At 40.4% G+C, this 14,516-nt stretch overlaps 1 protein-coding gene across 2 annotated transcripts in view; it reads right to left on the bottom strand.

Annotated features, from left to right (window-relative positions):
• The window catches only part of ST6GALNAC5 (ST6 N-acetylgalactosaminide alpha-2,6-sialyltransferase 5), a 165,310-nt gene extending 156,521 nt beyond the window's left edge, over positions 1-8,789 (bottom strand). For both annotated transcript variants that reach the window (XM_054566823.1, XM_054566824.1), the window contains exons 1-2: positions 8,775-8,789; positions 7,720-7,962 (exon numbers count right to left, since the gene is read on the bottom strand). In XM_054566823.1, the coding sequence (XP_054422798.1) occupies positions 7,720-7,962; positions 8,775-8,789 (258 nt within the window). The remainder of the gene's footprint in view (positions 1-7,719; positions 7,963-8,774) is intronic.
• Between the last annotated feature and the right edge of the window lie 5,727 nt (positions 8,790-14,516).

Genomic DNA, 14,516 nt, shown 5'->3' with positions numbered 1-14,516 from the left:
AGGGTGCATGGAACCCGGGCTGAGGGGAGCTGAGGGCAGTGAAGTTTGAGAAGTAGGCCAGACAGACCCTGTGGGGGCTTTGGGAGCCTTCCTGTGGAGTCTGAACTTGATGCTCTAGGCAATGGGAAGCCATTAGAAGCATGCAAGGAACATGAACAGATCTGTAAATTAGAAACGCAAGATTGCAGTTCAGTCAGTAGAGAGGTCCCATATGTGCAATTAATTTCCAGGATATGCTTTCTCATAAAAAACATTTTAATTCTGCATTTCAGTGTGCCAGAGTATCCTCAGAATCTGTGAGGTTCCCGAGAACACTACAGACACCTTTTTAGCCATTCAAAGAGAATAAAATAAAAAAAAGTTTCCTTTTCATGTTGAGCTACAACTTAACAAGGTTACTTTTTCCTCCCATAGATAAAATGGTTTCCTAGTTGCCCAAAGGGATTCTATGTCAGAGTAAGTATTATATCTCAGAATTTAGGAGGAGTGGATGATTACTTGTAGAATGGAAGTTCTTCAAAGCTTGGTTAACTGAGTCTCCTTATGATGTTTTCTTCCCCACTGTGGAAGAGGTAATTCAGCTAAATGAATGGTCTGGTCATGACATTATTTGCAAATAATTAAACATAACACTTCTTTTGGCTTGGTTTACTCTTTAAAGGCAATATCCACTCTGATTTGCAAATTGTTCCATTTACATGAGTACCATACATTTTATGCAGCCTTTAGAGATTACCCATTGCTAAGTCAACAGTTGGTGGAGGAAGCTCTTTTTAACTATCCAGGAGCATATGCTTGTATTCATTTCAGAATAAGATATTTAAATATTTATTTCTTTCCAACAATTGGGTAGGTCTAGGCTCTTTATTTCAATAAATTCTGTTCAAATAATGTTAAGTCACCACTTAGAATATATTGGCACTGAATTTCCCTTATGGTATAATGATTTTCACTTCAGAGACCTACATTTTAGCATCAGCTCTGTCACTAACCCAAAACTTTGGGCAAATCACATGACCACTCATGAATTCCTTTGCTAGTTTTTAAGTTTTTCTTTTAGTTCTAAAATTTTGAGTATGTTTTTAGAGATCTGATAAGTACCAAAATACAGAAATGAAATAGTTAGAGAACTACACATTATGGCAGGAGAAACAGTTATTTGTCATGTGTAGCTATTCATTTTCAGGAACTCCAAATGGTCAGAAACTCTTAATGCGGGCTTATTTTACAAGAAATTTAAAATTTTCATGTAGATATACTCATTTACTCAACAAATATTTATTGAAGAGCCACTTTAATAAAGGCTGAGAATACAATGACAAAAAAAGGGGAAAAAATCCCCAGCCTCCAAGACCTGATTGTCAAGTGGGGAAGGCAGACAATTTTAGGTAAGAAATAACAATAAACCAGAATAAGTATTACCATGGGATCTTGGCTATGAAGACAAAACATACAGCTCAGCTCTAACCTGGACTACAAGTCAGAAAAGGTCTCCCTGCGGATATGCTGTCTAAACTGAGAATATACATGCCTATGACTTTTATTTGGGAAACCACATTGAATGGAGCATGCAATAAAAATATTTATTTGTCCCAAGCCCAGACTAAGAGTTTAAGAATAAAAGAGCTTGTTAAGAAGAATCTGAGTACATCTCATAAATTTCCCCATCCCTAAGTTTTTATCAATCATTTGATCATAAATTTACTGACTCCCGAGCTAATTCTTCTCTTAAATCAAATTCACAACAGATGGGTAATATTATTATTATTTAAGCGATCAGCATTCCTTGTCTTTCTATCTTTAAAACCCTTCACAGATGTTCAAAGAATATATAATAGGTGTGTAAGAGGTTTTTGAAATGATTTGTTGATTAATGATGGGTTTTAATTTTTCAAAGTCTTTTTTTAATCTTTAATCTCCATTTATCCCAGTATTTGCAAGACAGGAACTATATTGTGCTGCCACCTGACCCTAGGGTTATAAAGAGTCTTCTCTAAAACAAATGCCAACATTCCAGGACAGGTCTGATTGCAAATATTCTGTCTTGTAGCCAATACAATTACATTCAAATTCATCATGTCAGAGGTCATGAGATTTGGTTTGGAAAATATAGTCACCATATGTTACAAAGATAGTTGAAAAGGGTAACTGGGTTAGCTCCCTTCAAGAGTCTGGGAGACCCTAAGCCATGCCTAAGTAAAATCATCGAGAGGTTGTTTATTTTGAATAAAATCAATCCACTTTGAAGTTGCTTTGATAACTAAGTTGCTTACTAATTATTCATTGGATGTCATATACTAAATTATATATGTATATATACCTATAAATATAATACAAGCATGTATGTATTAAAAAAAGCTAGTAACAAAATTTTAGTTGGAATGTTTTATAACTTCTAAGATGATAATAATAGTATTGAACTTATTTTATAAAAGAGAAAAATCACAGAAATTGCCTCTTTTTTAGTTTCAGTGTCTTGATCTAGTGTTTCCTGGTTTCATATTATTATTCAGAACTTGCTTTATTATTTAACCTTTCTTGCTTCTTTGTCTTTTCTCTCCAATTAGATCAAAGGTTCTTTGAGGGTAGGAACTGCGTTCCTTCTCCAAAATACCCAACTTAGCAACTATTAGGCCTTCAATGAATATCTACTAAGGGCTATGATTAATGAAAAAACCCAGAAACAAATTAGCTGTAGAACTACACATTGTGATGATTAAAAATATTTCAAATGGTGATTTTCAAACTTTAATGTGCACAAGAATTGTAAAGGAAGGCTGTTAAAGCATAAGGTCTTAAACCTCATTCTCAAATATTCTTATGTTTTAAATAATTTCTTTTCTTTCCTTCCCATTATTATATTATTATTATACCAAATTTAAGAAAGATGAGGCATACCAGGGCCTTGGGATTACACTGATGTTTCTTTTGGAGAAAGGACTTGACATAAGTGAGGTAGCTCTGTCCTTCTTGGCACACTCTCCCCACACACAAACCTACTTCCTTTTTTTCCTTCAATGAATACTTATTCTGTGCCCCCTAAATACCAGATACTGATCTATGGCAGAGAGTTAAACTGGTCAACAAGATGTACAAATTCTTTGCTATCGAAGTGCTTAGATTCTCTTGCAGGGAGGATAAACAGCAGACAACTAAACTTTAAAATTATTTCAGATAATAAGAATTATAAGGAAAATAAAACAGGCTGATACAGTAGAGAATGACTGTTAAGGAGGGGGCTATTTAAAGGCTGTTGAGGAGAGGGCCACAGGAAGATGACATCTGACCTGAGGGCTGAATGACCAGAAGACACAAACCATGTAAAAGATCTTAAGCAGGAGCTTTACAGAGAGAGGAAACAGCAAGTGCAAAAGTTCTGAGGCAGAATGAGTGTTTAAGGATCATCAAGTAGATCAGAATACCCGTACTCAAGAGGGAGCCAGGTCAGATTCACCCACCAGGTGTGGTCTGGGCTTTGGCATGGAGGTATCTTGGGACTCCTCCTGTGGGGAGCTGGATAAATACTCCTGGCTCTCATAAAATTAAAGAAGATTAATATTTTAATACATGTTATATAAACAGTTCTCCCAAAGCAATCACGTTATTACAACTCCTCACCCATGGGGAAAAAATAGTCTATTACATGATGCCTTTGGGTTGATGTTTTGTGAAAAAATTATTTCATTATCATGGGCTGATTATATTTTGTAATACCTGAGCACTGAAAATGAGCTCCCTTTGAATTTATTTAAGGTCCAAATTATTTATAATCCATTGGATGACTCCAATACCATAAAATAGAGTTTAATAAATGGTATAAACGTGTATTTGAGAATTTATATGGTTTCCTAAAGGAAGAATACTTATACCATAATTTCAAAGTAAGTTAAATGTGCCCTTTTGTTCTGGTTTTGAATTCTTTTTCAACTCTGGCATCGATCTGCTTTATTCCAACTGGACATCTACCAATTAATAGTTATAGTACCATCACCTCTAAGCAGTTTGTTTTGCTTGAATAAATAAGACTTACAAAAGGAAAGAAGCAAAGTAAGAAGCAAGAAGCATGTTACAAGTATGTATAAAATCCATTCCTGGGAGTTACTACTGAAGCAGGGAGATAGCAGCTCAGCCTCAGACCCCATTGATCATTGCCCTTTCCTAAGCCATCTCAGAAAAGGGCAATTCAGGTGACAAATGGGCCTTCTGTGATAAGGGCTCCTGTCCACTGGAAATGGTAATCAGCTCAGAGTTTCATTTCACAGAGTCCACCAGATGGCAAATGACTTTATCTATCCAGACCAGATCCAGGCTGGAAATAAAATGGTGCTCCATGCCCCTTCCACTCTGCTTGGGAGACTTGGAGCTTTCCTGGGAGGGTCACTTGATTGAGTGAGTGCCTGTGTGTGTTTCAGTTTGGTTCTACATTGTGCTGCAGTTCTAAATGCAGAAGGTTTCCAAAGCTATGGAAATTGGCTTCTTTGCTTGTGTCTGGCCAATAAGGTTAGAAATCAATGGCTTTTAAAAACAGGAACCAAGAAGTAATGGCAAGATACAGATGCAGTTGCTGCAATGACAGACAAAACAAGATGGAAATGAACTGGTGAAAACATGTGAGGGAAAAGGTTTGGGGGAAAGGGATTGGAAATTGGAGAGAAAGAATCTAACAGAAAATGAAATGCCTTCATTATCATAAGAAGCTCCAAGTACCCTTCACTTGGTCCTACTGTAATTACAATTTCAGCTCACATTGTCTGTAAAAGAGGAAGTAGGAAATATGACCATGGAAAGTGATATTTTAAGCTCCAACACATATTGCTCATCACTGGCTTGACTTGCAGCATGTCTTTCAACAAAAGCACATAGTGATTTAATCTCAACAGTAATTTAGTCTGCAGCCATATGAGACAAGACTATCATTGCAGACAGGCTGTCATTTGTGAAATTCAGGTGTTTGGGATTAGGACCACCTGTTGAATTTAACCTTGGAGTTATAACGTTAATACCATCATATAGCTGTACAGAAACACTACATATTTAGCAGACTTTGGGACCTCTGGCCATGGAGATGTGAACATATTCCTAAATAGTATCTGTAGCTCTCTCCAGATTCTGTAAATCAACGGCAAATAAAAAGTCTGTTGGAATTCTGATTCAATATGCAGCAGCATATGGCTTGTTGGTCATCACATTCAGCACATCCTGTAATTTTTCTAAGGCCTGATGTGAGAGTTAAAACAAAAAAACCAAAAAAGCAATCAGAGTATCATCTGGTAACATAACAAGAATAGAAAAACTTTCATTTTTACCCTCCCTAGTGTTAACGGAAAAAAATTCTTAGTAATATTCTAACAAATCTCTGCCTAAGCAAGATTATAGTAAGATTCCAAATAAACCTGATCAAACAGCACCTTTTGAAGAGTACAAAAACATTTTACACATGCACATTCAGACAGTCATTAGAAATGGAACTCTGCCTAATTCCTAGCCAGCTAAATAGTAATAGTAGAGAAGGTCGATGATTGCATTTTGAGCAGAAGTTTATATACAGCTCAGTGAGACAATTAGGATGATGCCTAGAAAGAGGGCAGAGATTTTGAAAATTGCATTTGTTCTTTTGCTTGGGTTGGGATAAACCCCATTGAACTCTTTGGGAATGGAATTTTGTGAGATGTTGGTTTTCTATGAAAGAATTTCATTACTATTAATTATCTGCAAAGATATTCCTGGTCACATTTATAATTCTCTGTTAACAATCCCAAGGATGTTTGCATATATTTGTCAGACGCATACGACTTCACAGTTTATAAAACCCTTTACTACAGACTACCTAACTTTCTCATATAGAGTTTCAACATTCCTTCCAAAAAAAGAGAAGTTCTTCATTTTAATGAAATAAGGCTCTGATACATTGAAAATGGAACGCAACATATTTGTGTGAATAGGCACTGTTTTGAAAACAAACAGGAAAGCATCATATTTTGCATTAGGTTATCAATGTTGTTAGCTAGTGTCTGTCCAGTAGACGAGCACAGGGAAGAAGAGTATTAGGAATATGTTCCCAAAGGCCCATCAAAGCTTTCAACAAATGTACCTTTTGACACTCCTCTTAATCAAAACTCCACCCATGCTAATGGCCAGTTCTACTAGACAATAGCCATGAAAATCCACTAAGTTCAATACACTCATCGTATACCAGTTACATGTAAATACTACATCCATTCACAGAGGCCGCTGTCCAAACTTTCCTAGAACTCCAGCCCTTATCCGTTGCTCCTATATGCAGATACAAAGTATGTAATCAATCAACAACTTACAAAACTGAGGCTGTAATTGTAAAACTGATGGTCTTTTCCACTTTTGATTTTGAGTCTACCACCAGCCCCCTCCCACAAATCACTTCCTAATAAAATCTCTTCCTCTTTTTGGCTTCTCTGAATTCTTTCCAGTGCACATTCCACATTTTCAAAGAAACTTTCCTTGATCCTTCTCATCTCTATACCCAACAGTACTAACAGTTTATGCCTTGCATTTCCTATATATTTGTATCTATCAGTCTATCATCTATCTATCAATCATCTATCTACCTATACTTTATGGTATGCCCCTCCCCCGAGGCAAAGATCCCTAAAGGCTGGGTCCTGTCTTAAATTCTTTTGTACCTTCCAGAATCCTTAGCATTATTCATTGCACAAATGAATGGAAATATTTTGATTGCTACTTTTAAAAAGTTTGACTTTCTCATGTAGGGTTAAGAGCAATCTTTTCGTACAAAAAGAGTGCCTGCTAAATATTACTTTGGTTCACAATTGTAAAGTCTAGTAATAAAGCAGAATAGTTGGGTGGCTTCAAGAAATCCTCTAACTTTATATAAAACACACAGAGTGGAACTGCGTATTAATCAAAATATATTAGCAGCTTCAAGTAAAGGGGAAGACATTTAAACTGTATTAAATTGTCTTTTCAGAATCAGAAAACTTGATTAGGATTCTCCCAGAGGCTTTACACATTGAAACCAGAGATTCATTATTCCAGGGACAGGCGGCTTAATTTTTTTTTTAAATTATCTTATTAATTATTAGCCAAGCCATGTAACGGCTTCCCGGCAGGCAGAGGAAAACAGGCCCTCAAAGACGTGTTTCAAGCCAATAGAAGCTAAGTTTGCGTCTCCAGCCTCCCGCGCCTGCCTGGACACTTCTGCTCAGAGCAATCCGAAGCAGAGGTCTGAGCGGAATCTCTGAGCCCGAGCAGCGGCGGCGGACTAGCTGTTACTCGCCCTCGGGTTACCGGTCGGAGAAATGCTCGGGCCGATACACGTACCCTCCCGGGTCTCCTCCCACAAGGGCGCGACTTGGCGGCCAAACCCGTGGCTTCGGGAACCCAGCACCCTACACCGCCCCCGCCCCCACCTCCACCCCCAACTACCGGCAGCTGGAATTCTGGGGATCAGAGGATTCTAGTTCCAGGGCCCATTCCTGTTAGGAAATTAGGCTTTGGGGTTCACTCATTCCATCCCCACTCCCTGAAAAACTTTGCATCCTTTTTCAAATAGGAATTCATATCCAGTAGAAACTATCCCATCCCACCCCAACGGGTCCACTCTGCCTTCCGGTGTCCGAACGGCACCTACTCACGGCGCCTCCCAGCCCGGGGAAAGAGGGCAGGCTCAAGTGTGCGGGATTCCCGGCTGAGTGGCGTGCGGGTTGGCGAGCGAGCTGTCACCTTGTGGTCCGCCACGCCAAGGTATCCGTCCAGCGGTCGCGGTCCCGCGGGGACCCTGGGGCGCGACGAGGGGCTGCTCTCCGCCGACGGCTGCGCGCTGCCGGTCGCCGCTGCTTGCTGCTGCTGCTGCTGCTGCTGCTGCTGCTGCGAGGGTCGGTCCTTCTGGCCGCCGAGGCTGCTGTACACGAGCAACAAGCTGGTGCACATAGTGGTGAGCGCTAAACACACTGCCAGACCATGGCGCTGCGGGCGGGCGGGAGAGAGAGAGCAGAGAGCGGCTCAGAGCTGACCCGGGAGGAGTGCACCCGCTGGAAACACCCGCAGGACTGTCAGGCTGGCCCGGGGGGAGGTCTTGGAGCGGGAGCTGGCCAGGGTCCTAGCCTCGGCCGCGCGCAGCCCGGGCAGAGGCGGCACCGTCTCCGTGCGTACCGCAGGGGATGCTCCCGGTGCGTAGCTGCTCTCGGCCGACGCCACCTCCCAGATCTCTCGGCAGAGGGCAGGTGGTGCGCGGCGCCTGGCTACTGGGGGGAGAGCGCGTTGGTGGTGAGGGTAGGGGTGGGTTCGCACTTTGGGAAGGGGGCCCTGTCGCCAACTCGCCTGCTGGAATCTCCAACCCCTTGCACCGTCTCCTTTCTGGACCCGTGGGGCTCTACCTCGGCGATACTTCCAAGTTTGAAATCCGATAAGGAAACCAAGAAAGTCTGCAAAGGTCCCCCTTCCTCGCCCCTCTTAGTTTTTTTGCCAGGCTGTTGCTTTTGAGCATCTCCCATTCCCCGAGCAATGCGCCCACCCCTCCAGCTCTTCCCTGGTCCCTCAGACTTCCTGCCGAGATTCAGGAGCCGAGGCAACCCGAGTTCCATCCTGGCTCTGGGATTCCTACCCAGGCAGAACCGGGGAATCGTGAGGGGACGCGGAGCAGGTGGAAAGTTATCCCTTTGTAACAGGCGACCTCGCGGGGCTGGATTAGGCGCCCCTGGAGCTCTCCCGTGCACCCGGGGGACGCGGCGCCCGGGGGTCCCCGCCTCTGCCCAGAGGAGTTGCAACAAATGACTCACCATTAGGGTCTTCATTTTGGGCACCTCTTTTGTGCGGAATCCTCAGGCACATGCGTCCGGGGCTACTTTTTGTTGGAGGGTTTCCATGATGGGTGATGGGGCGCGGGCGGCTCTGATTTTAGCTGGGCGGCCGCCGGCGGCTGAGTGGACACGGGAGCCGCGGGACCCAGGAAGCGCCGCTGTTGCAGAGATTAGAGACAGAATTAAAACTGAACCGGACCCTGGTAGTCTTTCAGTGATCTACACAACTGCCGCCTGCCGCCGCCTGCTGGGTCCTAAAGACCTCTTCATCCCCATTTCCCGCCCCCAAATATTCCTTTTAGCCTAGCAGAATTTCTGGGGCGAGAGAGTTAATCATGCCAGTATACCCACCTCTTGGTCCGAGGGCTTATTTATCTTTTATGAAATCATCAAATGAAAAATAAAAAAGGGAAAACCCAACTGGATTCTGAGCGTGATTCCCACTTGAAAATTTGCCAACTAAATTTTCTTTTTTGTGTGATTTTGATAAAAACAAGTCAACTGCCCAAATGTCAATTGCCCTATTTGTAGCTTTTGCATTAATGTCCATAGCATGGGGAAATCTATCACAAAATATTTTTTTCCAAAAAATTATTTGTTGTTTCAGTTTTCCAATTGTAAGCTTTCTCATATTCTCTTTTCCCTTAATTTTACTTTTTTCACACACTGTTATTCTTATACAATCTTTACATCATAATTTTCATTCAAATTATTTCATTCAATACTTGTTTTAAATATTACAATTTATATTGCTATTCAAACTTTGAGGTGTTTAGTGTTCATCTAAATGATATTAAAGTGTAAAAACATTCGACACGTCATATCCACATGATTAACTGGACCTGTAGAATCTTCCTAATGCCAATGAAAGATTTTTGGTTCCTAGAGATAGGACTGCTCACTGCGTATTTTACAAGACTCCTAAGACCTGTGGTGCTCTTCCCATGTTCGTCTATTGCACTGACAGTACACAATCTCACATTCAAAACTTCAATTAAAATTTTAAAAGAAGACTATCTTTTATGTTGAGAAAGCCACATCGTTAGCCTGTTTAAAGGAATCCTCCCCTCACATTGGATTACAAATGAAATTTGTTAAATGTATAATGTAGTTAAAAACATACTTCTTGTGAAATAGCTCAGTGAAAATAGTTATATTAATATGTTACTTAACACCTCACCTGTAGCAGTGTAATGTTAACGATTACATTAAGATGGAAATGATCAGCAGGCCAACTGAACCATAGGCATAATAAGAGCTTTCTCAAGGCCAAAAAAGGCATTACAATCCTTTTTTAATCTTCACTAATCCATGGCTGGACTGATGATACAACAGGAACTATTTTTAACTTATGAGGCATCCTTCTATAGTTAGTATTAGGAAAGTCAAAATTATTGGTGAATGATGATTATCAATGCAATGTGTTCAGGGAAAGAAACATACAAAATTTAGTCTTACAAGGGAAAACAAAAAATTGTCGACACTGTCAAATATTGCCAGCCTTTAAGCTATTTATTCAGTTTGTGCTTTAGGCATGAATAGTACCAGTTGTTAAAGCAGGAAAAGCTGCAGCCAGAAGAGAATCTTATTAGATCTTGGCAATTCTTTATTGTATGGTTGCACTTGACACTCAAATTAGAGAATCAAAGGACCAACTTGATGAATCATTGTGGGCAGATTATCTGTGTTTCTCCAGAGCTCCTTTTGAGATGCTACTAGACTCAGCTCCTGCATTTTTCAGGATTATTCCCCTTCCATCTAGCAAGTTGCCCAGTGACCGATAAAACACTTCTAATATATTTTGCCATGCCAAACAGAGCCATCATATTTATGATTTAAGCTCGTGGCAGCACATTGGACATCTGTTACACAGTATGTCTGACCAAATGCATTAAGCTTATGCTTTTTTCCCCCTCCTGAGATAGCAGTTAGTTAGTTGTTAAATCTACTTATGAAATGGCCAGGGTAAATTTAAAAATATAATTCTGAACTTGATTTGAATATTTGATTAGATTAATGCAATGGTTTTTGGTACTCTGCCTTGAGAGCCAAATGGGCAAGTTGGGGTGGGAAAAGGGCAGATAAAACCAGTAACAAAGATTAAAATCCTAGTGCTGTTCAATTTAGTGATCATTTAATGATTGTCTGCTATCTGATGGTTCCATATTTGGGAATACAGAGGTGAATAGGACAGAGATCTTCTTCTCTAAGAGCCCACACTCTGCGCGTATGAGTGCATGCATTCGTGTGTGTGTGTGTGTGTGTGTGTGTGTGTGTGAGAGAGAGAGAATGAGAAGTGTGTGACTCAAGTCCCAAGGTAAACAATGAAAGACAGAGTACTAGAGGTTCAATATATATTTATTAAGTACCTACCATGTTAAACACCTACCCTGGTGAGTACCTACTACGTCGCAGGTATTGGACATACCTGGATGAGTAGATGACATGTTAGCAGTCAGGAACTCACAATCTATTCCCAGATAAGTGCTATAAACCTTTATGCTGCAAAGAACTAGGAAACAATCAAAGCACTTGATTTATTTTTCAACTTCTAAGTGCCTGCTTATTTAAGATCTGAGGGGTGTGACATTTTAAGGGTATCTGCCTATGTTTGTGTGACTTTATGCACACAGTTAATAAATTGAATAGCCAGAAAGAGCAGAGAGTAGGTGGTATTCATGGACATTTGATTGACTTGGAGGGAAGTAGACAAGTCAATAAAGCTTTTTTAGTTCATCTAACTTGTCCAGTTTAATACAAAGTGAGTCAGGGAATCACAATTTGTTTCTCAAAGTCCAGGTAGCTGAGATGGATTTCTTAGCATTTAAAATTTTGCCACAGTTCTGCCTCTGGTGCCTTCACATCCAATCAAATAGATTTCTACTGAAAGATAAGACAGGAAAAGAATTTGAGTGTTTCACAATGTAGGTTATGTGATAAACTAAAGGAGAGAATTTATGAAACAAGGCATATCAGGGGGTGAAGAGGAGGAGGGGGAATCTGAAGCTCAGAGGGAAGGCCAGCCTGTGCACACAGCCACAGAGGTGCCACAAAACTACCATAGAAGGCAGAAAGACACACTGCTGGAAATCCATGAGCCCCCACTGTGATTCCTAAGTGACCTCTCAATTCAGAAACAAATAGTATAAACATTTCAAAGATGGATGAAAAGCAGAAAGCAACATAATGTAAAGTGCATTTGAGATACAGCTGTTTTTCACCTTATGATCTTAAAAGAACAGAGAAAGATTCTGCCATATGCAGCAAAAAGCAGAAAGGTTAACATGGCAGAAAGTCCTAGAACAAATGTGATACTTGTCCATTGGTGTTTTGCAGTTTACTCAGCTCACTTTTTTTCACTGTCTGTGCCTAGTGAGCTGGTTGGTTGAGAACAAGTTTCTGAAGTCAGGCTGCCGAGACCCAGATTCTGTCTTTACCACATATGAGCTCTGTGACCCTGGATAAGTTACTTAGTTGTGCCCTAGTTTCTTTATCTGTAAAACTGCAATCATAGGAGTACCTACCTCAAACCATTATTGTGATGGTCAAAGGAGATACTATAAGTCAAGTGTCAAGAGGAGTACTAAGTGTTAACTATTTTAATATATTTTATGATTATGATTAATACAATAAAATGGGTTTGAAATCAAAAGACCAGGGCTTGACCTGTGTGACCAAGAGCTGCATGACCTTCAGCAATAAACTTAAAAAGTGTTAAGCAGACTCTTAACATACCTCGAAAATGCATACAACAAAGTCCATCCCACAAATTGTCAAAGGGTTTATTAGGATATTATGTTAGTGATTGCTGTGTACACTATGAAGCTCTGCAATAGCTAAGATAATAGTAACTCATTTATTCATCCAGAAAGTATCAATTGAGCATTTGCTATATGCCAGGCACTCTTCTAGCCCCTGGGAATGTGACCAAGACACACAAGGACTCTGCCCCATGAGGTTTACATTTCAAACCAGGTCAATAAACCCATATAATAGAATGTCAGGCAATAGTGGGGAAAAGCAAAGTAAAGCAGTTAGAGATGGGAGTGGAAGTGTATGTATTGTTTGAACTAGGATGGTGACATTTGAGTAGAGATTTGAATAAAGTGAGGGAGTGGGCCATGAGGCTATCTGGAAGAAGGGAATTCCAGGGAAAGGGAACAGCATATGCAAAGGCCATGAGGTAAGAGCTTGCCTGGCATATTGAGGAGACAGCAAGGAAGTCAGTGTGGCTGGAGTGGAGAGAGTGAGAAGATTGGTAGAGAAACAGGGCAGAGAGGTAGTCCAGAGCCAGATAATCTAGAGCCTCACAGGCCATGAAAAGAACACTGTGAAGAAAACCAGCTGAAGGTTAAAGCATTGGAAGGACATGGGTTCTTGATGTTTTGAAAAATCACCTGGCTGCTGTACTGAGAAAAGGTTTTAAAGGTTTTTCTTTGTTTTGGGGAGAACAAGAGTAGAAGCAGGAAGGCCCCCTGAGGAAGCCATTATAGTTGTCTAACTATAGAAGGACATAGTGCTTTTAGGGGAAGTGATGGGTTTAAGGATTTGCAGATCATTGGGTAAGAAATATGAGAAAAAGAAAAGAAGCAAGCAAATGCAATGCTTTTGGACTGGGGAGCTGTTATTTGGGGGCCGAGAATGGAGAACTTGGATTTAAATGTACTCAGTATGGAATGGCATAGGTAGTTGGAGTTCAGGCGTGACGTTGGGCTTAGAGACATGAACTGGGAATGACAGTTCATGAAAGGATGAAGTCACTTAGGAATGAGCCAGGGGCACAGAAGGAAAGAAGTCGCAGACCTGAGCCATGGGAGCTCCAAATTTCAGATGCCGCCAAGAAAAGGAGGCATCATTATAATAATGATAACACTGAAAAGTAAAAAAATGACTCTCTGAACTTGATTTGATTTAGGTGGCTGATTACTGTCATTTTGAATGGATTTTCCATTCCAAGACAGTTACTCATTTATGTCCTCAAAGCACTTTTCAAATTCTATTATTGTACTAAGCACATTCATTTATGTATTTATTGTTCATCCTTCCTTCTAGATCATAAATTTTCTAGAACTGGAACTATGTCCTATTACTGTTTATACTCTACAAGCCCAGCACATAACTGAGGGTAATAATATTGATCACTAACATTCATCTAGCCCTTATTATATGCCCACACTGGTCTTAGTTTTACATATATTAGCTCCTTTAGTCCCCACGTGACCCAGGAGGTAGGTATTATTACTATTCCCATTTCACAAATGAATGAACTGAAGCATTGAGAGTCATTTGTCCAAAGTCCCCAGGTAAGTAAGTGATAGCAGTGGGCTAAATAAATATTTGTTTAAAAAGTAAGTATTTGGCCTCAGCTGGTGTGGCTCAGTTGGTTGGAGCGAAAAGGTCATGTGTTTAATTCCTGGTCAGGGCTCCTGCCTAGGCTGTGGGTTTGTCCCCATTCAGGGCATGCACCAGAGGCAAACGATAGATGTTTCTCACTTACATTGATGTTTCTCTCTCCTCTTTTTCTTCCTCCCATCCCCTCTCTCTAAAAAAGTAAAAATAAAAATAATAAGTAAATAAATATTTGTTAAAGCATGAATGAATAGAAGCTTTGTAAGAGTTCCTGTAACCCAGTTCTTCTACTGAACTCTAAACTGGTCTGATGATAAGAATATAGTTTACATCCAGTCTATAGGTTGTATAACCAAAGGCACTTGCTTGTTT

The sequence above is a fragment of the Pteronotus mesoamericanus genome, unplaced genomic scaffold (genome assembly GCF_021234165.1).
Source record: "Pteronotus mesoamericanus isolate MK-2021 breed Mesoamerican mustached bat unplaced genomic scaffold, CSHL_Meso_final contig_181, whole genome shotgun sequence".
NCBI lineage: Eukaryota > Metazoa > Chordata > Mammalia > Chiroptera > Mormoopidae > Pteronotus > Pteronotus mesoamericanus.
The sequence above is the reverse complement of the archived record's forward strand: the minus strand, read 5'-3'. Positions and strand labels throughout refer to the sequence as shown.